This window comes from Lotus japonicus, chromosome 3 (assembly GCF_012489685.1).
Source record: "Lotus japonicus ecotype B-129 chromosome 3, LjGifu_v1.2".
NCBI classification, from domain to species: domain Eukaryota; kingdom Viridiplantae; phylum Streptophyta; class Magnoliopsida; order Fabales; family Fabaceae; genus Lotus; species Lotus japonicus.
In genome coordinates, this window is record NC_080043.1 from 88,553,141 (window position 1) to 88,578,468 (window position 25,328).

General features: G+C 36.6%; 3 protein-coding genes across 3 annotated transcripts; 1 reads left to right on the plus strand and 2 right to left on the minus strand.

The window, feature by feature from the left end:
* Positions 1–4,948: 4,948 nt before the first annotated feature.
* Positions 4,949–6,612, minus strand: LOC130747066 (probable carboxylesterase 15). The gene is made up of 2 exons (XM_057599885.1): positions 5,728–6,612; positions 4,949–5,478 (listed from the first exon to the last, which is right to left on the minus strand). The coding sequence occupies exons 1-2, from the start codon at positions 6,378–6,380 to the stop codon at positions 5,166–5,168; spliced, it is 966 nt and encodes a 321-aa protein (XP_057455868.1). The 5' UTR covers positions 6,381–6,612; the 3' UTR covers positions 4,949–5,165.
* A 4,739-nt stretch (positions 6,613–11,351) lies between these two features.
* LOC130747067 (fasciclin-like arabinogalactan protein 15) lies at positions 11,352–15,766 on the plus strand. The gene is made up of 3 exons (XM_057599886.1): positions 11,352–12,945; positions 14,351–14,471; positions 15,352–15,766. The coding sequence occupies exons 1-2, from the start codon at positions 11,610–11,612 to the stop codon at positions 14,422–14,424; spliced, it is 1,410 nt and encodes a 469-aa protein (XP_057455869.1). The 5' UTR covers positions 11,352–11,609; the 3' UTR covers positions 14,425–14,471; positions 15,352–15,766.
* A 1,169-nt stretch (positions 15,767–16,935) lies between these two features.
* LOC130747068 (replication factor C subunit 1) lies at positions 16,936–24,657 on the minus strand. The gene is made up of 22 exons (XM_057599887.1): positions 24,507–24,657; positions 24,279–24,395; positions 23,335–23,814; positions 23,185–23,252; positions 22,884–22,959; positions 22,745–22,806; positions 22,506–22,657; positions 22,204–22,334; positions 21,908–22,096; positions 21,696–21,817; positions 21,411–21,618; positions 21,216–21,269; positions 20,860–21,029; positions 20,194–20,284; positions 19,356–19,537; positions 19,215–19,254; positions 18,679–18,803; positions 18,199–18,271; positions 18,022–18,114; positions 17,686–17,929; positions 17,549–17,602; positions 16,936–17,451 (listed from the first exon to the last, which is right to left on the minus strand). Exons 1-22 carry the CDS (start codon positions 24,507–24,509, stop codon positions 17,306–17,308), a joined length of 2,880 nt encoding a protein of 959 aa, XP_057455870.1. The 5' UTR covers positions 24,510–24,657; the 3' UTR covers positions 16,936–17,305.
* Positions 24,658–25,328: the final 671 nt, after the last annotated feature.

The window sequence follows — 25,328 nt, forward strand, 5'->3', positions numbered from 1 at the left end:
TGCGAGTGGAGATGAAATCCTGGTCGAGGGCGACAGCACGGGAGTTCTGATTGTCCTCAAACATAGAAGCTATACGGTTCCAAGTAGCCATAGCAGTAGAACCTTTCTCCATAACAGTGGCGAGAAGATCAAAGGATATGGTGGAATAAATCCACTGTTTGACAGTAGAGTCAAGAGTGGCCCACCGGGCATAGGAAGCATCGGTGCGCGCAGGAGGCTCCAAGCCAGCTTGAGGAATGATATGGTGGAGCACCTGGGTGGCGTGGGCATGAGTTTCAAACAATTCAGCCCACATAGCATAATGATCCTTGTCTAACTCGAGTTTGAAAGGAATGTTGTTTTTGATATTGGTGACGGCAAGGGCCGGATGAAAATCCGGCTTGGCAGAGGAGGACGATGGCGTCGTGGGCGTGGAAACCATTGTGGTGTCACCGGTGGGAGAGCCAGTGGTAGAATCAGTATCAGCCATTGAATCTGCAAAAGAAAAAGGAATGGACTAATAATAAAAACTGATTTTTTTTTTTTTTTTTTTTTTTTTTTTACAGATACGGTTGAACCGGGTTGGGGGGAACCGGTCCGGTCGAGCTGGCTGCTGATGAACCGGTCCGGGGGAGGACACGGGTCGGGTCCTGGGCCGTGGGTGCAAGGATGGTGCAAACCCTAGGTGCGGCGGCGGCGCTGGCTGTTCTGAACGAAGGGCAGCGCGCGCGAGGCGGTGGCGGTCAGCGACGGGGCAGGCGCGGTTGTGAGCGGCCTGATCTGGCTGATCGCGAGGGGAGACGGCGGTACAGGTTCGTTTGGGAACGAAAACCCGTGGTGCTGCAGAGAGTGACGGCGCTGGGAGGAGTAGCGCGGTGGCTGGCGAGGTCCGGCGGCGCGACGGAGGAGGCGCGGGTGGACGAGCGGCGGCGGCTGCACTATGTGAGATAGGCTGCGTCGGCTTGTAAGGAGGGAAGGAGAAAGGGAAATAACAGTAAAGTAAATAATTAGGTCAGATAGGAAAGGATCTGAACCTGCTCTGATACCATGAAGGAAATCAATTCCGTGAGTATTATTGATAATGAAATACCCTATATATACAACTTACCTAGTTGACTAACAATAAATATTAAATATCCTATTCTATCAGCTGTAAATAAAACGATAGTAGATCTCAATCGTTAATCAATGTGACCACTAACCACCAGAAATACAAGTTTGACCACACTGTAAGCTAAACTTTACTCATTTTACTCTTTTATTGCTCTGTTAAATTTTGAATTTCTCTCTGATCTTGAGATGATTAAAATGCTAAAACGCTTTTTACAGTGTCTCATTCGTCGTGGATTTTCATTGCTCAATGTATTCTTAGTCACATTCACCCGCCTTGCACCGCAACGGAGGACCTGAGTTGCACCGGATTTAGATTTTGGAAGAAGAGCACACCTAAACAAATCCATATATAAAATAAGTTAGTTGTCCATTCTTACAAAGATATAAAATACATATCAAAGAAAATAAGAGGTTGATTTTTTTTTAATTATAAGTGGACAAAAACAAAAGGAAACCGCACACTATTTTAACAAGATGCAAATGGCACTTTAGTATAAAAAGCTAACGACTAAGCAAAATAATATTAGAGAAAAAATGAATGTATAATTTCTTTATTAATAAAAATTAATCAAGTAATTAAATCATGTATGATCTTATTCCCTACCAGAAGATATTGCCAAAGATTTATATAATTATGAACACCAAAAACTAAAATAATTGTAGCTAAATGATTAGTGCTACCGACAAAATTCCAAGAGGAACGTTCCGAAGGATAGGAAGCAAATCAGGGTCTTCTGGTCTTAAGGCCTAAAAGCGATTTGATATTGTGACAAAAGTCATTGTTTATTAAATTTTCAATAATGGATTCTCCTACCACACTCCCAAGTCCCACCGAATGCTGGTTATAGAATCACGTTCCTATAATCACTTGCAAAATCTTCTTTAATGTGCCAAATCTAAAGTCAATTCAATTTTGTATGACTTCATTAGTGCAAGGCAGTTGTTCCATTGCCATCCTTCACAGTTCACACTCATTTTATTTCATGGCATATTTATACTATTTATTAGAATTTAAAATACTTAACTCTGTTTCAATAATCACTTGCACCTGTCCTTCTATTTATTTGAACGTGAAAAAGTTAATTCTACCTCAAAAGTCAAAAGATAGTTTAGTGGTGATGATTGTCTTTTTATATCTAAGAGTTATTTTCACCCTATCTTTAGATAATGTAAGATTTCTCAGCACATTTGAAACGTAAAATATGTAAAAATAAATATATGTGCTTGGCTCATAACACATGACTTCCACTTAACGGATTAATGATAAGTTCTTATACTATATTAGAATTTGCGAGACTTAACTCTACTTTAAAAACTAGTTTTTTTTTCATTACATAGGAAAATTAAAAGCGACACTATAAGGCAGCTAAATCCTTATGAGAAAGAGGTAAAACATCTCCAGGAGGAGAAACTAAATCAACAAAAAGGCATTGCAATCTCGCTCCCATTCCAGCAAGGTAAGAGTTTCATTTCACCAATAAAAATTATCTTAGTCATATCTTTAATGAATGAGTTATCAACACCATCAATCTTCGACATGTCTTACTTATTGTTCGAAGTTGTGGTTGATGTAATTTGCTACTGAGATAAGATTTAAGTTTATGAACTATGCCATAAAATTACATTGAATTACTAAAATCATGTTGAAGGGATATATTGTAAGTAACTTTTATCAAGTGGAAAAACTTACCACTGGGTTTGATGTGATTGAATCATAACAATTTGGTATACCATGTCCAAAACACATTTCACAGTCATCTTTGTTTATTTGTCCTTCAGAGCCACTTTATTTTGTGACTCTTCAATGACTCACATTCATTAATTGAGAAGGACAAAACAACAGTAGAAAATTCTGAATTCTATTTATACTAGACTTAGACCCGCGCGTTGCGCAGCAAGAAAAATTGAGTAAAGAATGAAATGATGAGTAGAAGTTGAGTCCAAATGCATTTGATATATCAGGGGATTTGGACTATATAAAAAGAATAAGATAAATTTTGGTGCTGCAACAAAAAATAAAATATTATTCATGAATTTCTTCCTACCTACAAAGAATGCCCTCTTTGACTCTGTCCTTTTTGTTTGTCTCTCTATATCTGACTAATGGAAATCATATCTAATAAAGTAATGATACAACTTGGATACACAACACTTCTAAGGCACTGCTTGCAGTTGTCCTTGGAGAGGTTTGGGTGCACTGAGCAAGGCCTAGGAAGAATTTGTCCTCAGAAAAAATAATTTTGTTGGCTACAAATATATCAGAAAATAATCTTTGTGCTTTAACGTTTCAAAACACTAAGAAGTGATATATAAAACAATATGTTTCAGGGTAAAATGTGATGGTCACTTGCCCATATTACAAAATAGTATCACATGCTCAAATATATTCAACAATTAATTATTATCAAAATTGTCTACCACTGCTTTAAGTTGTATTACAGAATGGTGGCACAAGTCTACTCACAAACCTAATCTATTGTAGTAGTTACAGGTATTATCAATTGGCAGCAGCAACACACAAATGAGAACCAACAAAGTAGAGATAACAAAAAATAAGAAATGAACTTATTGTTTTTTGTCAAATCTGATTTCAGGAAAGGAAGTACCTAATATTTGGACTAACCTCACCTCCACCAGTGCAATAGGCTGCTCACTAAGAGAAAAAGAAGGGAAAATGTGATCCAATTTCCCTTGACCATTATGGGAGTTATTTCTATGTGGAAGGACAACCACTGAATCGATTTGCTGCCCATACTGCAGTTGCCGCATTGCTACTTCCGCCACCAAGCCCTACCCCTATGCTTCTAATGCAGTTTCATGAAACTATCAATGCATTGCCACTTTCACCTATTCCTTGCAAACTTTCTCCTTTGTCACTGACTACCGGTGAGTTTTTCAATATATGGGTTGTGATCTTCGAAGGGACTGAGCTGATGATTTGTGCTGCAACCATGCTTTAAGTTTCCTGTCCAGGTCTTCAGCTGGTATCCATTGCTCGGTTTCAAGTTCTCAACTCCAACAAATCATACCAAGCCATTGTAGAAATTCCTACCAGGTTGCTGCATCAGAAAATGGGAGCCACAGCCACCTACACAAAAAATTCAAATCCATGTTAATTAGCTAGTCATCTAAACAGCAAAAAAATTGCTAAATGATATTTATCTTCATGCATGATCTGTTTTTTAGAAACATAACATGTATCTTCATTTTCAATCTTGGGAAAGAAAAGTAGGTTGCCATAAAACAACTATACATGTATGGTGAAATCAATTATCTAACAACTCCTGGGAACAAAATAAGAAATAGAGCAAAACTGATAAATACCAGTACTAATATAATAGAGGCCACATGTTCCGAGCCATTGAACTTTGTTATTCTGAACAGAAAGACATGTTTTACACGAGTCTGCTGAAAAATTGAACCAAATCATTACGAAAATCAATAGTCATATAAACGCAGTAATCAATTGAGCTTGGGGAGGGATGAGTTCACGTCTCGACCAAATTGAGCCTGCCTGGTGTGGTGAGGCATGTAGCTGGCGGTGGGGAAACACGAGAGAGAGAGAGAGAGAGAGATTGATAATGGAAAACTCGCAGCTGTGGTCAAAGCTTAGGCGCCGCTTGCCATGGTGAGAATTGGGGAACGGTTTTGATTTCAGTGATATCATATCATTAGGCGTCGTCCAAGGGTTTAGAAGGTTTTGTTAATGGATTTGTAGAGGTTGAATCTTTGAGAAGAATACAACATGAATAATTATAACTAAAAAGTTTCGTGACAGAGTGTTACTCATCCATTTCATTTTTCAACTCTACCATGGACTCAGAAAATTATTTGCTGCATTTATTAGCTTGCAAGGGGAAGTTTAATTTTATTGTTTTTATTCAACACAGCTTTTGGATATTGCACACTTGATTCCTTGAGTGTTATTTTTGGCCCTTCAATTACTTGTCAACATTCCTATCTGAAACATATAAATTTCCTAATGATCAACATCAACTTGCTTGTTGATACTCACTAGTGAAACAGCTCAATAAACAATAATCCATGTTTCAGCAGCATGTGAAATGAAACACTTAATCTTTGCCTGAATACTTCTCTATGAATTGTTTGATGAGCAACATCAACTTCTTTGATGGTTCCGAATTGGGATCAATAGTGAAGAACCCATGTTGTTGTCCTTCAAATTCCACATACTCTATATCTTTACCCCAATTCTTAAGCCTCATTGTATAATCTTTTGCCCTGTCTTTAAGCAAATCTTTTTCTCCAACCACCACCAGAATTGGGTCAAGATCAATTTCTTCAAGACTCTTACTACGAGGTCCAAATGGATTCACAAGGGGGTGATCAGTATTGTCCCCAATAGGTAAAGAAAGCCTCCAAAACCTGTTCAATCAAATGCAAACACAGAGAAATTTCCCTAGTTAAGCAACAATAAAAAATAGAGCACAAAACCTATTAAATTTGGACACAATTTTTACAATGGTCACAAACATTTAGGGTGAGGGATGAGTCAATCCTATAAGTTATCATATACGAGACTTTATCATACTCGACTCTAAATTATTAATGAATGCAAACATAATGTGAAAATTGGGGTCTGCAAAAGATCATACGCCAAATTTAGTAATTAACCTGTCAATAAGTTCTAAATTGAGAAAAGCATCTTTTGGCCCTTCAGCTTCTGACTTGGTTAGGACAGTTCCACCAAAGAAAGGTGCCAGCATAACATAACCCCTAACCCGAACCGGCGCCAACTCGGGCGACCCAAACCCAAGCCGAGCTGCTAAATTGTGAGCTGTGTTACCACCAGCCGAGTCACCTGAAATAAAAACCCGGCTAAAATCAGCCACATCGCTCAACCACGGGTCCAGATCAGCGCTCACAGCTTGGTCTCGAAGCCACGTTAGAGCTGTGTAACCATCCTCAATTGCGGCTGGGAGCCGGTTCTCCGGCCCGAGCCGATAATCAGGAGCAACAACAACAGCTCGAAGCTGACAAGCTAGCTGCGAGCAATAGTTTTGGCAATTTAGCCAAGTCCGCGAGCCGATGCAGAAGCCACCGCCATGGAAGTAATAAAAAATGGGAAGCTTGGAGCCAGTTGAATCGGCTGGCTTATAGAGCCGAAGTTGAAGGTCGTTTGCAGGGTCAAAAACAACATCTTTCCACAAAACAGTACCGTCGTCGTGGTAGGGGACGTTGAAGGCGGGGTGCGAAGCGCGAACTATGGAACCGTCGCTATAGACCTGAAGGACACCACGACAGTCATCTACCACAGTTTTGGACATTTTCTTCTGTGCAAGCAAAGGGAGTGTGTATTGAAATTGCTATTGTGAGTGTGTGTGAGTGAAATTAGTTGAGAATATAAAGAGATAAAGAGAGAAGTTGAAAAAGTTATATTGATGAAATGAAAGTGGTGCATGAATTATTGTTGTCTTGTTTAAGGAACTGTTATGAGAATGGCGTTTTCTGGAAGTGCTTTTGCTTTGCAGGCGTGGTTGCAATGTAAGACAAACATGGCCGCAGGGAGAAGAGGTTTGGTTCTTACACGGATTGTCATCTTCGTGTGGCTCTTTCTTCATGGTGACATTTTCTTGTTGGACACTACTATGATGCAAAAGTGGTTTCTTTTGTTTAATGAAAGTGCTCTGTTCAACTTTTTTTATTTGTCGAAGGTAAAATTTCAATGAAATATTTCTAGCATGGCAAATTAGAATTGAGAGAGGGCCTTATTTATCATCTTCAATGCATTATTTTAATGCGGGCTCGACCAGATGAGATCCCCTCACTACTGAAATGCAAGTGCTACTAAAGCTTGGCCTCATGGTGCTTTGGGGAAATAATATTAAGCATGCTTACTCAGAGTTTGATTGTCTAGAGATAATTGACACTCTTTGAATTAAGAGATTACAATATCATTCTCATGTCAGTGACTTCATGGATTTATATATTCTTCTCTTGCGGAATTGAGAAGTGAAACTCATCCATATATATTCCCTAAAACACCTTAAAAACTTTAATTTAGTTATATCTTTTAGTTTAGTTACATTGGAGAGTTTTGGAAAACTTTAAACTCTCAAGTCTCAAACAAGGGAAGAGCTTACTCCTCTTACCCCTTTCCACACTTCCCCTTCTCCCATAAAAATTCATAAAGAAAGTCTTACGCAAAAGAATGCAATTAAGCCCAATCAATAAAAATGTCCCAATTTATATCAAATTTTGCAACGTGGTTAATTTTTTTTTCACCATGTGATATGTTTTTTTTCTCCTGCTAGCCAAAATCTAGGTAGTACGCTGACTTGACCCGAAAAAAAAAGGGTAGTACGCTGACGCAAAACATTTCTGGTGAAAAGAAAACAAGTGAGAAAAATACAGAAAAAAGGAAAAAAAAAAAAAGCATATAAAACATGTATGATGTCAGTCCATTCTTACAAAAATTACAAAACACATTGATGAAAGCAACGTGTTGGATTTATATAATTATAGCAGGACGAAAGCACAAAAGCAAGCACACGCATTTTGACTCCATATTTTGTTTGATATCAGAAAGCCAAGTCTAAATGGTCAACCATACCCTTCATTGTAAGGGAATTTAAGTTTTGAAGATACTTTCAGAAGGGCTATTTGGTGATTTCAAACTGTGATGCTGCTGTATTCCTTGCCAACTGCTCAAGGATATGCCAAAGTCACAAATTAATGATTATAAATACCAAAAAGGTTAAAATAATTTTAACTAAATGGTTAGTACCACCGACAACTTTATATTAGAGTTTATGAACTGAATATTGGATGAATGTTAAAGAAAAAGCAATTAGTGTAATCATCATATTATATCACACAATTCAATGGTTAATTTGTACCAAAAATAAAAAGAAATTCACACAAATCGGTGGCTGGACTTGGATTTGCTTAATTCACAACTTGGCACATCTATAAAATTTTACTTTTAATTTAGTTTAGATTGATTCTAGGAATCAAATTTTGAACTTTAGTTAAATTTTCACATTCTGTATTAAAATGGGAAGAGAACAAATACAGAGGGCCACATAATCTTAACATGTTGTGCATCTCCCCTACCTAACTGTTGAGGGATACACAAAACCAAACTCATTTAATATCGCGACCAAAATCATTGTTAATTATATAATTCTTCTACTACACCTTACCAAATACCAATTATAGAATTTTGTTTGTAATCACTTCACATCGTTAATATATTTATGTGACAAAGCTATAGTCATTTCACTACAGCATACATGCATGACTTTATTCGTGCAAGGTAATTGTGCCATTTATGTAGAGCCCTTTTTCACACTTTTTCATCATGGCATACGTGTGCTATTATCTACCATTCAGACCTCATTTTTCTTTCAATCATTTTAACTCATTTTTTTATTATAATAAAAAATAGTATAACTGGGAGAAAATATATGCAGACTACCGGATATAGCGTCAATGCATATTGGGGAGACTAACATAGGTCACTCCTTCATATGAGCGTTGAAGGATATATGAATAGGATTGCTCACAAACTGAGATTTTACTGAATGCAGGACGATTTAAACTCCTCAACTTATGAAGAAATGAGAGTTAAACCCGGAACATGTAGTTAGTTGTGTTAACCCAAATTTGTCATTTTTACACATTTTCTTTAAATATATCTCTTTTTATCATATTCCATTTACACTTTATATCCTTTATTTCTCTATCTAACATAGACTAGGTAGTGATAGAACTAAAATAATTTTTATAAGCTTTCATGTAGAGTTAAACTTAACATGAATTCTAAAATTATATTATAATTTATCTTAAATTTGTCTCTTGAGCTACGTATAAATGATCATCCGCAAATATTTAGTCTGACAAATTTCACGCTACATGTAAGATGAATGTATCGATATCTCATAATAACTAACTAGAGATGTGTCTATCATAATCTTAATTATGGTAGACAATTCATGCATCATCCTTGAATTAACTCTTAGTTCAATTAGACTTAGCCCGATTTCTCAGATTTAAGGAGATTCAAAACATATAGATTTTAGCCAATCATCAACTGCCAATATTGGAGTTAATATTCATGAGTTTAACTTGTAATAATGCATTATTATTAGTTCAGAAGAATGAAAAGAAACGAACTGTAACCGGTTGGGACTTGGCAAGTGTTAAGAGATATCATATACTATAAGTAATTGGCTCTTCTAAAGCCATGCAAATTATATATGCAATGAGATTAACATTCATAGTGATTGATAAGCCAAGGATTCATTATGTCCCCATCAATCAAAATATTATCACCTCTTTTCAATCTTCACATTCATGAGAAGATAAAAGTGAGGATGGAGTAAAGAAAGCTCAAGAGACAGACTAACAGCCCAACGGTGGGGGGTAGGTCACTCTCTACACATTGGACCCTCGTGTTTGTTATATCACAATAGAAACAGGAAAAGAAAGTATGGATCCCCTATTTTATTTTCATACTTTACCAAATGACTTAACTTTCCTTCTAAATCTTTTCATATCCAAATTCCCCCAAAATATAATATCATCCCAGATTCATCAATTACATTATTTCTTTCTATCTTGTCTTTCCCTCTGCTTCCATTGCACCTCTACCAAACTTAGAGATGAACTTATTCTGTCATTTTGGTCACCCCATGTAAGCCTGTTTCTAGAATGTTTTGTATTCTTATAGCCTTGTTTACATGGACTAAGAATTTGGTTCATAAATTAAAATACTTTTTTATAAAATTGTTTTAATATGTAATTAACTAGAAATATATTATAAATAGGGGGTGTGGGCCGTACCCACTTTAACACTTTTTTTAATATTCTTTAATTAATTGATTGAAATTGACATACTAAATTTGAAGAAATGTCCATATTTTATATGGACCCTAGTAAGTTTTAACTAGTCAATAAAAAATATTAAAAAATGAGTGGTGTTAAAATGAATATTATTAACATTTTTCCCACAACTGAGAGAGTTTGTTTCACATAGACTCTTAAAACTAAGAAAGAAACAGCTCAGCTAATGCTTGAGCATGAGAGAAACCAAGGCCAAGTGGGCACCACCACTCTTAATTCATAACTCTAGTTTAGTATCTTGTTTATTTGCTTCGGTTAATCAATCTATTCCACGGTTCCATAATTAAATTGGCATATAGTCAACAAGGTTCATTAAATCATTTATTCAGCATCTCTTAAACTTATTCTCTGCATGCAAATTGCGAGCCACAAGTTAGTAAAATGACATTCGCAATATAAATTGCCAAATGGCTCAAATCTATAACAAGAATAGCTACTTAATTAAAAAACTAAAACAAGAACTCTCTTTAACCCGTACAAAAGGTGAAGGAAAATGCACATGAAGTGATGAAGAGTCAGTCAAGATAAATATTTAACAAAAATCATGTTAATGAGTGCTCTTAAATTATTGATTAAGGAATTAAAAAGGTTAAAACTTCATGTGACGTAAGAATACAAGTTTGAGTTAATATGAAAATACTCCACCCTAATTTATAAAAAAAACCATTTACTTTTTTACTCGGCTCGAAGAAAACATTAGCGCTAAATATCCAAATAAATCTATTGAAAAATACAATATTTGTCGTAAAAAAAATACTTAACGAGCTATAGGAAACAAAAAAATAATTGCTAGACTTTATTACAAGTTGGTAGTAGGTAATAATAAAATGAGTTATATATATTATAAATTATCGTTTTTTTTACCGCTCATAAAGAAAAGAAAAAAATGAGGCAAAGCCCTTGAACCAGGGTATACAGTGGAGAAGTCCGAAGTATCCGCTAACAACAAGCTCATCCCATTCAGAGGACGATCAATGACCACCAGAGTCTCATCTTACTCCGCTCCCTGTTTAGCTAAAAAATCTGCACATGCATTTCTTTCCCGTAACCACCTGTCAATCACAACCCAACAACTCTTTAATATCCCAAACCAGCGAGGCATAACAATGCCTCGAAGATGGCACATAAAGTACTAGATTACCAACATCCAAAGAGTCAGATTAACACTCCACCACAGGCACACCACGCGCCCAAGCCAACAACAAACTTTGATAAATTGCAAGCAACCAATGAAAGATATTCGGGTCATTCTATCATATTTCTAATGAATGTGAGATTTCGGGTTGTCAAGACTTGTGTTTTGTTTATTCACAAGCTGTATTGGACCCCACCCTCTAACCAGTTTGATACTTCCATGATACACCCTTTGCCTCTCTCCCTTCCCTTGAATAAAACCTTGCCACATATAAAATGCCACACAGTTTCACAAAGCAACCGACACCCCTTGATTAACCCACCACAACCACAACCACAACCACAACCTCCCTCTCTCTCTCTCTAATCTCTATTACTTAGCTAGCTACCTGCTAAAACCAACATTTCCACTCTCTGTTCTGTTCTGTTCTGTTCCTCCTAGTACTACTACACAAAAACACAGGTAGCATTCTTCACTCTGTCTGGTTTCTCTTATTGTCTGAATAAACCCTCAAATGGCCATGGATGGCGGCGGCATCTATGGCGGCACCACCATCTTCTACACTTCCCTCCTCCTCTTCTCAATCTTCTCCATCTCATCACAGTCTTCTCAAATTCCGGGTTCGGGTCCGGGTCAAATAAACTCCAACTCCATCTTGGTAGCACTTCTGGACTCACATTACACTGAGCTAGCAGAGCTCGTAGAGAAAGCAATGCTTCTTCAAACCTTAGAACAAACAGTGGGCTCTCACAACATCACCATCTTCGCTCCCAAAAACGAAGCTCTAGAGCGAGATCTCGACCCTGATTTCAAGCGCTTCCTCCTCGAACCCAGAAACCTTCACTCTCTCCAGACACTTCTCAAGTCCCACATCATCCCCATGAGAATCAGTGGATCCGAAAACGCTCCCGGGTCGACCCACCACCGCACACTCGCCGGACACCACCACCTGAGATTGGAGACAAACGGAACGGGTCGGCAGTGTTGCGTTGATGGCTCCCGGATCCTCCACCCGGACGCGATTACCCGACCCGACGGTGTCATCCACGGGATCGAGCGTTTACTCATCCCCCGCTCCGTCCAAGACGACTTCAACCGCCGCCGGAGCCTCACCTCAATCGCCGCCGTGAAGCCAGAGTCCGCGCCGGTGGTTGACCCGAGAACCCACCGGTTAAAGAAACAACCACCACCGCAGAAACCAGGTTCATCCCCTGTTTTACCGATCTACGACGCAATGGCTCCGGGTCCTTCCCTCGCTCCGGCGCCAGCACCAGGCCCCGGCGGGCCCCACCACCACTTCAACGGCGAGGCCCAGGTGAAGGACTTCATCCACACGCTTCTCCACTACGGCGGGTACAACGAGATGGCGGACATTCTCGTCAACCTCACCTCCTTAGCCACCGAAATGGGTCGGTTGGTTTCCGAAGGCTACGTTCTCACCGTCCTCGCTCCCAACGATGAAGCCATGGCGAAACTGACGACGGAGCAGTTGAGTGAACCCGGTGCGCCGGAGCAGATCATGTACTACCATTTGATCCCGGAGTATCAGACGGAGGAGAGTATGTACAATGCGGTTCGGAGATTTGGGAAGGTGAGGTATGATACGCTCCGGCTACCGCATAAGGTGGTGGCGCAGGAGGCTGATGGGTCGGTGAAATTCGGGCACGGTGATGGGTCGGCTTATTTGTTCGACCCGGATATCTTCACCGATGGAAGGATCTCAGTGCAAGGGATTGATGGGGTGTTGTTACCTCCACAAGAACAAGATGAAGAAGAAGATGAGAAGGAGAAACCGGTGACCCGTACCCGTTCGGGTCAACCCGCTAAGGTTGTTGTCAAGCAAAGAAGAGGTGAGTTGTTGCTTTTGATTGCTTTCACTTTCACTCACTTTAATTATTCAATGTTTTATTTTTGATAATTGAATATTAGTAATTAGTCATGGAAATTAGTGTTGTCAATCCATCAAATTGGAGAAAATTACAGATAAAAAATGCAGCTTACACATAATTGAGGTTGCAAATAGTTGAAAAAACCCTTAATGTTGTGGCTGAATTTATGGTTATGGAAATTGTGGTTTTTTCAATTTTAACTTTTTTAGGAAAAACCAATGCGGGTATTATTGGCTTTAGTTTTTTCTTTTTAAAATATCATATATTTGTGAAAAGTGTGGTTTTTCAACAAATAATGTATCGGTCTAGTGGTAATAGTGGTAAGCAGGTTAGATCCGAGTAAGGGTGACGATACAACTTTGAACCCTGGGAATGTCATCTGTTAGGACTTAGGAGGGATTGCCACAGTTTTCCGAACGAGTTTAAAGACAAAAAAAAAGTGTGGTTTTCCGATGATTAATGTGTTATTATGTTTTCAATGAATAATTTATTACTATATTTCTGCTGGCTTTTGTTGTATTTGGGTTGTTGTTATTTGTTTGGGTGTTTTTAAAGTCAAGATAGGAAAAAAAAGGTGATGATGGTGTGATTGGATGAAAGTGAAACTTTCTTTTCTTTTAGTTTACTTTAAGTGGAGGATTTATTCTGTGCCTGGACTTGTTCTGCTTTTGGTAATTTGGTTAGGTTCTGCAATTATTGAGCTTGTTTTCTTTCTTTTGATTTGGACAATCATGAACCAAATAAAATAAATTGAGATTTGGACAACCAAGCACGTGTTTGTTCTTGTAGCGTTATGCTTGGGTTGAGTTTGGAAGTTGAAATTACAATGAGAAGAGTTGAAAGTATTAAATGTGAATTTGGCTTCTTAGGAGAGGAACTGACAGAAAGAATAGTCTAAAAGTAAGTGAGGGCTATATTTAAAGTAATCCCTTGAATAGGGAGTTTGGAATATGTGAGAAAGTTATGCACTAATAGTAATAATAATAATAATAGAGGACTTGAGTTGTGGAGGTTGAAGTATTTGTTATCTTGCTTTCTGATTTGTGAATGTTAGGTACTAATGATCATTCATTAGAAAAGAGACAGAATTCCTGTAGAAAATAGATTTCTTAAGGTTTAAGAAAATATTCTAAAACTTTAAAAAGTAAAGGTCTTAACTTTTCGTTGATCATTGTTGCAAGGTAACTGCTTAAGCTTTAAGCATATTGAATGGAACTAAATATCAAAATTGATAATTTCATAATACTTTAATGTGGTGACTAAATTTCGATTGGTATTTTCATTTCGTGCTACTTTGTGACATATTAATTCAAAATCACTTTGCATATATTCTTATGAAACTTAAGTTTGAATGGATGGATGGCAGGAAAATTACTAGAAGCAACATGCTGGATGCTTGGAACAGTTGGACAACATTCTAGATTCACCTCTTGTCAATAAAAAGGTAGCCCTCATTTGGATGCTAGCAAGTCTCATTAAAACAAAAGGTTAGAACTTCACTTCTCATTCTCGCTCATAACTAGCTAATTAATAGCATATTGTTAACCTGAGTCTTGAGTAAATGATTAAGTCCGTGTATGGGTCAGTGTTGTCACAATTGATTTTGGCAAGATTGATTATAGTAAAAGTGAAATGATTTATGTTGGGATACATTTAAGAAAAAATGGTTTTTGTAGGGTAATGTTGTAAAATCTCAGAATTTGATTGTATTCAACTCAGAAGCTACTCTCTCTAACTTCTAACAGATTTGATTGAGACTGAATTCTATATTTGATTCTGAGGTTTTCCAACAAAACATGTTCGGAAATTCTTCACATAATTGATTTTGAGAATCAATTCTCCAAAATGACTCACATTTATCTATATTTGATTCTGAGGGTTTTCCAACAGGGAACCAAACATGTTTGGAAATCCTTCTATACTTGATTCTAGAGTCATAATCAAATATGTGGAGAAGCTTTTGGATAGAAAAGAGAAGCGAAGCGGATCCAAACATGCTATAAATATCAAGAATATTTTCCTCTTCTGGGCATCATAATTTTAATTTGCTGTTGATGAAATTAGATGCTCAAAGCACAAATATTCATATCATCCGGCCTTGGACTTGGTGGTGTTCAATCACTAGGTATCAAGTGGGTGTTCTTCCTCTCCCTTCCCCATTAAAAAATAACTTTTTTTGTCTCTCTTTGGCATATGAAGCTTCTTATACTCACTCTCATTCTTAATTATTTTGGTTAGTGGCAGTGGGTGTTGGGGTTAATGCATTTTATGGGTATAATATTTTCCTACTTCCTAAAGTTGACCTCTAGCTTTCTTAATTTTCTTAACATGGTTTATTGACCAATGATTTCACATGCATTTATGCAGATGCACAGAAAATTGCAAAAATATGTAAAAAGTCAATGGAATATGAAGGCCAGGTTACTTGAAATGGTTTTACAGCAGCTGCAATGGGTTTGGTTTTGCCACTTTTTTTATGTTTTCTTTTCTTTTCTTTCTCCCTCTTGATTTTCACCTTGTGGATTCTGGTCCTAGATGAGAGAACAAAGCTTCCCAAGTCTCCTCTTGATACAATATATATAATGCATATATATATGATGTATGTAATTTAGATTCAATTAGTACTGCTGCTGCTGCTCTATAATTCTATAGGAGGGTGTGTTGGTGGGATGAGAAGGTTGTGTAATAAGAAGGCATATGTAATCTGTGCCCGATTCAGTAAGTAGTTTTTACTCAAGAAATGGAAATGGAAACACAGTAATAAAATGATTCTTTACTGTAATATTGATATTTTATGGCAGCCACTTTATCTCTCTCTCTCTCTCTACCCTTTCTCCATTCCCTTGTTATCTCTTAATGTTTGTATTACTATAATTGCCACTCAGCCAAAAAAATTATAATTTAGTCAATATTATAGTATGTTCTGATAAAACTTATTTTTTCTCATAATCAATTCAGAAATCTAGAAAAAATATACAACTTTTCAAAAGCTTTATTATAGCTTTAGAATCAATTGTAAAAGGATTTTCAAATATGTCCTTAAAGAATTGTGTTTTGTTCAGTTTATAATCTATGGCCCTCTTTCTCATAGGAATAGTGCTAGTTGCATCATCTTTGGTGCACTGCGGACCTCTCCAACCAATTATTATAACAGACCAAAAGGAAACTTAACTTTAACTATTTATGTTAAATTTGTGTTCTCTTCGTTACTATTTTCAATGAATATGTTACACATGCATTTGGGTTAGGAGTCTAGTTAGCTATATAAAGTAGTATACACTATGTAATTGGTATGTTGTTGAATGATGTGTCCTCTGTTTCCTCTATTCTCTATGTTCTCCTTCCCTTTTCCCTCTTTCTAGTTCTTGTCCTATCAGAATCAATTGTTCACAACAATCCTTGTGATTAGTTCACAAATTATAGTTCAAAAAAAAGTTCACAAATTATACACACAAGTTTTAAGTCTTTTTAGTCTTTCTATAATTGAGGTAGCTTTATATTTTGTAAAAAAATTAAACATAAAGGAGAAGTCAAGAAGTATATTGGAGACTTCTGTGAAGTTTAACGGGGATTTTTCTGCCGGATGAGCTTTTCTTTGATATGGAGTGTATAATACAAATTACACACAAGATACACATTTTTTAACCTAAGGAAATCAAATCTTTAACCTATTTATAACATTCAACGATGTAACCATAGCCTAGAAAAAAAAATGAAAAAAAAAATGAACTGGTTCAAAGCGTATTTCTTCTTAAAATAAGTCATTCATTGTTTTAAATAATCTATTTAATTATCAGTTTTTAAAAATTCATTATTTTCTTATGAGCCCGGATTTGGTTTTAAAATGGTTAAAATCAAAGAAAAATGTTACATTTAAAAGCCTTCAGTTAATGGCAGTAATAATATGCATGGCATCGCGCATCGCTCTTCATGTCTGTACAGAATATCAGGGAATAAAAGTAACAGCTCAAGTTAGGAATTCTTCACATTGTAGCATGCAAGGTTATAATGAGGACATCATCTGGATTCTAAGAACATCAAGTAATCCATGGTTCATGGGGTCCTCCTTGGAAAATTTACTAAAAGTAAACTCAAAATTTATAAACACCTAACATCAATTACACAAATACCAGGGTTCATATGCAACTCTTTCGCAGTAGGATCCCCAGAAAAAGGCATATTGTTTAATCACCTTTCTTTTTGCAGCAGCTCTTGAAGTTGGAGCATCCTTCTACACAGATGCAGAAGCACCTTTACCTCTACCAGGGTTCATATGCAACTCTTTCGCAGTAGGATCCCCAGAAAGAGGCATATTGTTTAATCACCTCTTTCTTTTTGCAGCAGCTCTTGAAGCTGGAGCATCCTTCTGCGCAGATGCAGAAGCACCTCTACCTCTACCTCTACCACCGGATGTCTTATTGGAACTCGATTTTTCCGTTCCCTTCAACTCCAATTGTACTTGCGTGGCTACACAGACAAATAGATCAGAAAAATAAGCGACCTTAGTCTAATTAACCTAAAATTCCAATCAATAAACATTCTAATATAGCACATGAGGACCTACCCTTTGAATTCAAACTTTGAAGTTCTGACTGCAGCTTCTCACCAGTGGTGGTGCCTTCCAATGCACAATAAAAAAAGTTAGAAAAGCAAAAAGTTATTATAAGCAGAATAATAACAAAAAATGCACATATAACTTACCCAAATCCTCTGTGTCAGAGGTGTTCTCTTCTTCACTCTCATCCAAGGTGTCACCATCAACTTGTTCTGCTTCATCATTTGGTTCTAGAATAGCAGCAATTCGCTTCTTAGGTGCCTTCTTTATTCCAGGAAGAGTGACTAGATCTGCAGCTCGAACCATCCGAGATTTGCTTTGCTCTTTGTATGCTTTTGTCAAGGCTGACTTAACAGCAGCCTGTATGCCATCTAGCGGATTAGGATGACCCTGAAAAATATAATATCAAAAAATTAATCTGAGGTTGAGAGCAGTTTGTAGTAAGAGACACAGCAATACAACATCAGATATAGTTAAGGAACCTTGAATTTTGATAACTCGATTATAGTATCAAAGTCTTCCTGACTGATTGAGTAAGTATTCATAAAGTCCACAACTTTCTGAACAGCTTCAGCCTGATCATTTCCAAAAGGGCATGTGTGATTCAACTAAAATACTCCATGTGTTAAAAAATTAAAAGTAATAGATGAACTTCCAACCTTAGGCAGGACTCGAAGAGGTTCTACCAATTGTTTAAGAAAAAGGGTAAGGTATTCCAAGCGAATAGTATCCCTGCACCATTTAGTGAAGCATGATCATACTGAGACCACTAGACATTGGTATAATGGAGATCTTAGCTTTCTAGAAGTATATTGAACATATAAACTCCTTAACCTAATAGATGAGCACATACAGACCAGACCAAACTATATCCAAGATTCCTAGAACATAAAAAGGAAGTAACTAAAATTGTCTCTTATGATCAAAACAACTAAAAACCAAAAGGTATTGAGCTGAGAAAATTCACAGGGTTTGAGCTGCACATGATTTCCATCTTACCAAAATTATCGAAAACTAGCAAATAATTTGCAAGTACTGACAGAAGCATTAAGCAAGTTGCCAGATAAAATTAAACTCCCTGACCTAGATGCATGAGAAAACATTATAAACGTAAAGTAAAATATTGTATTTATATTTACCTTCCAGAGCTAGATTCACGAGATGCAAGAATGTGAACATGCAGATCATCCAAAAGCCTCATGTTTTTACCCATTGTTGAGTTCTTACCCAGCCATCCACCAAACCGATTAAAATTCCGCTCTCCCTGCAGATATAACAGCAGTTGTGATACAAAGCAAAAGGCATAATCAGAAAGTTCAACGAGTTCAATGAAAAAGACCAGTAGAAACAAATATGGCCTGCAAAAGCCCACCATAACTGTTCAAAACCGTTCAGGACTCTCCGACTCAAAACTTTAAGTTATGGAAATTCATGAACGAATGGTTTTATATCTCTCACTAACCATCTTAGATCAGGGAACACAATCAGACTAAAAGTAAAAAGTTGTTTGTCCGCTCATACTAATCTACTGGGTATAACATTAATTTAAGAACACAAATTGAAAATTGTGTATATAATGTGACAATTTTTTTGAATCATGAAGCCATAAAAAAGGGTAAAAATGGGAAGGGGGAGGGCATATTGCAATAGCCTGTACAATGCAAAGTATTTTTACCTGTTCAAGTGTTTCCCGTTGTCCATGCAATAATGCAGCACTGAAACAAGGACAGATAAGGAGAAATGATCAGCAACTAAATGGTGCAAAATCTGACAAGGAAATCTTATTATTTTCCACAGCAGTGACAAGGATACATACGGAATTATACATGATGCAACAGAACTAGTTTGAGAGAGCTGCCACTGTCGATATCTGCGAATCTGAACGTTCACTATGTCCCCATCAGCAATAGACTCAGCAGCTCGGGCAATCAGGTTCATGCGTTTTATACCACTGTCATCTTCACCGGCCGAGCTTGGTCTATAATTAATATAATTTTCCTGCCATATATAATGCCAAAAAGAAAACCCACTTTTAATATTCACCAAGTCTACAGCATTAAAGGCAATCAGATCCAGCTACCCAGCAGTAAAAGTAAAATTTCTACCTGAAATGAAATCAACAAAGCCTATTTTTTCTGTTCAAAAAAAAAAAGCCTATTTTTGAACTTCCAGATAATTACGCATAAAAGAAAATTTCTCACTATCATCAATCTCAAAATATAATTACATTAACAAACATGCAGGCACAAATAAAATTGTGAAAACTTTGTAAAGCAAATTCATGAATAAGAAGACTACCATCCAGCAGGTTTCACTTATATTTAGAATATGGACAATTCTAACCTACAATTAACATGTTAATCATTTAATTGGTATTAGTACTATTTTAATTTTAACTGAACTTGAAGTTTAATCAGCCATTCCATGGTTTCTGTTAAGTTGTTAACCAGTTATGTGGTTAGCACAAACATGTATGGCTAAATTAATTAAAAAATGAGAAACCAAATCTGGAAAATCAAAGTTGAAAAAGGTTGATGCAAGAAGTGGTATAAAGAAATTCAAAATCACTACCAAATTCCATCATACTATAGGCCCTCAAAGATATCAATGCAAAACAAAATGAATAATAGAAAACTGGAAATGATTTCACAAACCTGGATAAGAAGAGGGACAAGATCAGGATCACTCATGCTAAGATCAATTCTCTCATCCATTCTCAACCTTCCAGCATTAAAACCAAAAAGCCTACAAGATAATAGAAGTAATCAAGACATTTAATTCAGTCAACAACCTTCGGGACTGTTCATGCTTCATTTCAAAGAATGAATTTATTGTCATGCAAGAGCCCACATAAAACAGATAAAATGACATTAAATTCAAAGATGTACAAGTTATCATAAACCTTATATTCACACTTATATCTCGAAGCAAACCAGTGAAGTAACACAATAGATAGAAATTACCAATCAATCGTTTAAATGAAATTTGGGATCATCAACATTTTATAACTGAAAATATAATTATTCCAAGGTGGCATAACCCAGAATGACAACTATTGACTGGAACAAAAGAATGGCTGAGAGATCAACAATTTGTATAAAAAATAATCTTTTATGGAATGAAACTATTTTGCTACTAGTTTTTAATCTTTAAGGTATGAAATATCAATCCATATAACATAAAGATTTTTTTTGCCACCATTAAGATACAGTATACAACTTAAAAATTAAAACAATATAAGCTAAACAAGCAAGTAGAATAGTCTTTGATAGTAAAAGCATGGTTTAAGTGTAGCCCCTAAGATAATGTGAATATCATACTTATCAACAGCTGTGAATGGTGAAATGTCTTCATCCTTCGCATTGTTAAGTAAGCGCTTCCTAATATCATCGTAGTTGATAACTGACATGGAGAGGCTCATATAGTGTAGCTGGTTTAGTGCCATGCGCATATCTCCATTAACTCTTTCTGCTAGTTCCTCAAGAGCAATCTTAAACGATCGTGGTAATCAGTTCAAGAAAATAGGATAGTCAATATATTTGAAAAAAAAATTAATATTTTGTGAGACATATCAATAATTCAAATTCAATGTAACTCAGAATCCTCAAAACCCAGACAAATAAAATATATTAAAAATATCCACGAAACAAGATAGAACAATGTTAGCAGAAATTACCTCATTAACTTGAAGCCCTTCAGCCTTTGCAACATCCATCAATCTCTTTGCCATCTGGCATAAATTAAAGAACTTAGCTTCAGATGAAAATAAAGCAACAAAAGGACCTAACCTAATTACCTAAATAATGATGTTATCTCAATGAAAAAGAGAAACAATAACTTTTTCAGTCAGTGATAAGCACAGAAAAAAGACCTGTTGCTTTGTAGGCTTCCGAAAACTAAGAAGCAAACAGTAGTTCACAAGGCTTTTCAGTTTCTGGCTGTAACGGTCATTGCAAATGCAAATAATAGGAACTTTTGACATCTTGATGCTGGCAATGAGATCAGCAACACCACCCCTATCACCAGCTGACATCCCATCAACCTCATCCATAATAAGCACAGTTTTGGAAAGCTTTGACCTGAAACTTAGAATTAGACTTAATAAGGTGTATCCTATGGACTCACAAATTACATGTTATGATAATGAAAGACCAACCGATCCATATTAATGCCGAGAGCCTCATTGGTTACAAGTTCCTTCATAGTATTTGCATTGCTTCCACTAATTCCTTTTTCAATTTTGCCATCAGCTTTTCCACGGCTATCACTAGCATTCACCTTCAACGCATAGACGGACATGTAAGAAAAATCAGAAGATGAAACACCTTTGCCACATAATCATACATAAATTGAACAATAAGTTGGCACCTCTATGGCCTGGAAACCAAGCTCCTGACAGACCAACTTTGCTGAAGTTGTTTTTCCTATACCAGGGGTTCCACTTAACAAAACAGCTTTTTTGGCACCCGAATCACTTTGCTTTTTTCCATGTTTTTTGTTACCAGAAACCGAAAATTGCTCATGCCAAGCTTTTAACCAATTTCGAAGTTGAGACACCTACATACCATATTTAAGAAAATGAAAAACTAATATACAAATCCAAAGGTATACACAATCAAAAATTATAATCACCAAGATATAGTAACAAAGACTAGTTATAATACAAGTGACTGATTCCCTATGATATCCTTTGGATCTCTAGGCCGATATTTCTCTGTCCACGTCAAAGAATACTGAGTAGCAGTTGCTGTCTTCAGCTTGAATTGGTTGGAAGGTGAGCGTGAAGACAAAGAGACTGCATTTGTTGATAAAGCAATGCAACTCAGAACATATATGAATGAACACACTTAGATAAAAACTTAGCTCTAAGAGCTGCTGGTAAATAATCAAGAGAAAAAATGTAATCAAAAGCACAACCCAAGCAATATAAAACCATAAAATCGAGGCATATGTTTATTAAGCTTACCCTTTGCTTCAGCTTTTGGGGCACTTTTTGTCTGGGGTGCTACTGCAACAGCCTTATTCAGAGGTTTCTTGCATTCTTCTTGTGAGGTAGCTTTTGAAGGTTTTGATGCACGAATCATATCAAACAACCCATCCTCTGTGAGGAATTTTGTTCTATATAGAGAAAAGTAGGAAAGATAAGTGATAGCCATGTGAAAAAAATTTAAATACCTTGAATAGTATAAATATAAGAATGCTAACCCTAGCTCTTTAGCTTTTTCGGACTTCCGTCCCCCAATATCTTCATCACATAACAAATAATTCTGCAAACAAAGTATGTCCAGTCACACACTGATCGTGCAAATTCAATGGCAATTGAATAAAAAGCATTGTGTGTAACCGTTTTCTTGCTGACTGATCCAGTGACACGGCCACCATGGCGTTTAACCAAATCTTCTGCTTCTTCTCGTTCCAAACTGTTAATACACAAAAGTAAAAATATAAGAACAGAATAAAGTGAAACATGACATGTAATCATTATGATCCACAGACTCTATACTGAAAGAGCAAACAAAAACGGGAAAAAAATAGTAGAGAAAAGAGGAATGGGAGATGAGGAAGCAATAAACTGTAAACCGAGTTCTGCCTCATGTAAGTCCAGAAAAATATGTGAAATATGTGTAAAATGTAGAATGAAATACCTGTCCAGTGTTCCGCTGATTACGAAAGTTAAACCAGCTAAACAGTCAGGAGCACCTTCAGGGACTTCCTGACACATAAAAGAAGTCTCAATGTATTGACAAAAGACAATATTTTCAAAGGATAGATCCAGATACTTGATAACTTTGAACCTTTTCTCCCTTGTGTGGAGGATCTTTTCTTTCTCCAAAATTCATGAATCCACCCCTACCACCACCCCCTCTACCTCTCCCACCAGCTGCTTGTGCTGATGCTCCTCTTCCACCACGACCCCTTCCGCCAGATTTAGCAGGAGTGGCAGCTTCTTTCCCATCATCTTCATCATCTTCTTCCAAATCCGCAGATTTCTTGGGGACCCCCCTACCCGATCCACTCTTCAATTTCTTTGTTGGCGTGGAATCAGCTACCTTCTTCTTACCAGCCACCAAGACACAGTCATCATCTCCCTCATCCTCATCAGCTTTGTGAATTTTCTTCAAAGGACGAGACTCCGGTAACTCCTCGCAGTCCTTCCCATTCTTTCTCTTAGCAGGGAGCTCCTGGGTTTCTTTCTCATCTTTCGGCTTTTGTTTATCTTTATTAAAATATTTGCTAGTTATCTTTCTCCCTGAACTTCCTTGACCTTCCGGCACCTGCAAATACACAACTTCCTTTTAACTTTCCAATCAAAAGAGATTCTCAAACATTGAAATAAAAACCTAACTAGCCTCGAATCGCAATCTTTAACAAGAATCCACTCTTCAATGACTTAGCCAAACTATCGAAAAATCGACACTTCAAGTCAGAAAAACAAACTCACATGGTCACCAATTTACCAACCAATGACTTAAGTGACAATTTCCTATAATCCATTATTGTTACAACTACACTCAAACAAACCCTAAAAAACATTTTGGCTCAGTGTGAAATATAGACATGCATGTCATCAGAAAAACAATGCAAGAATCGAAATTTCTCGCATTCTACACATTTAATTTGCTTTTTATTCATGACCCATTTTCCAATTAAACCATTGAATTCAGAAACTGAATCTACTCTCTAACTTCACCCACTGGCACATTGCATGAAAAATGTAGATAAAAACAAAAACACTGACCGTTTTGTCCGGGTCGGGTTTGACCGCAGAAGAAGGCTTGGGTGGATTGGAAGGTTTGGGAGCAGCGGCATTGTTTGCCTTTTCATGTGATTTCATGAACCACTTTCGTATGTCACTCTGTAAATTCGGAATTTCAAGAAGAAAGTTAGATACGGAATTTGAAAGCGTTAATCAGAGAAGAGAAGAGAATTGAAAAGCGAACAAGAAGGAAGAAGAACCCTAAGTTACCATTTGTGCGGAGAAGCGGGAGAAGAGAAACCTTTGCTTTGGGTGAGTGTGTGTGACACTATGATCGGGACTAATGACTCTCTAATAAGAAAATCAATCAAAATAAAATAGGGCTTGTTTGAGAAGGAACAAGCTTAGGTAAAGTTTGTTTCTCGTTCTTAATATTTGGTTTAAATTGTAATTTCTGTTAATTATCTCGTTTTAACTATTGATGTTGATAACATAACTAACAAATCATACAAACATATATATTTTCTTTGTAGGCACTAAAATCTTAGTTGGTTTTCTTCTCACCTCCTGACATGTCACTAGTGCTATGCCCAGCTAGACAAAAATAAAAAGAATAAAAAGAATGATAGCCCAAGTGGTAGGAGCTGGAGGACATATAGGTTGGGTAGGGAGAGGTTCAGAGATCGATTACTTGCGGGTGCAATTTATATTTTCGATGTAAATAAAATATTTATCAAACCAAAAGCATGGAATTGAAATATATTTCATAATAACTAATAAAATTTAAAAATATGAAGTGCATGTTTGTTTTTGGGTTGGTATCACTTAGGTTGTCATGCAATGCAATGTAGGAATCCCAAATTCTTAGACACTTTCCCAATGAAATTCTTTGAGTTCGGGTGGAACCAAAGTACTTTCACTTCGAGTCAATGGAAAAGCAAACAGGCACGTAAAGGTGGATATAAATTCAAATTCATTTTCTTTGGTTATCGAATTTTCATTCCCATACTTTATACGGTTTCTTTTACGAGTAATGATATATACACACCTCATCTTTTAAACACTTCATTTCCACCTATTTTTGTTTCTATC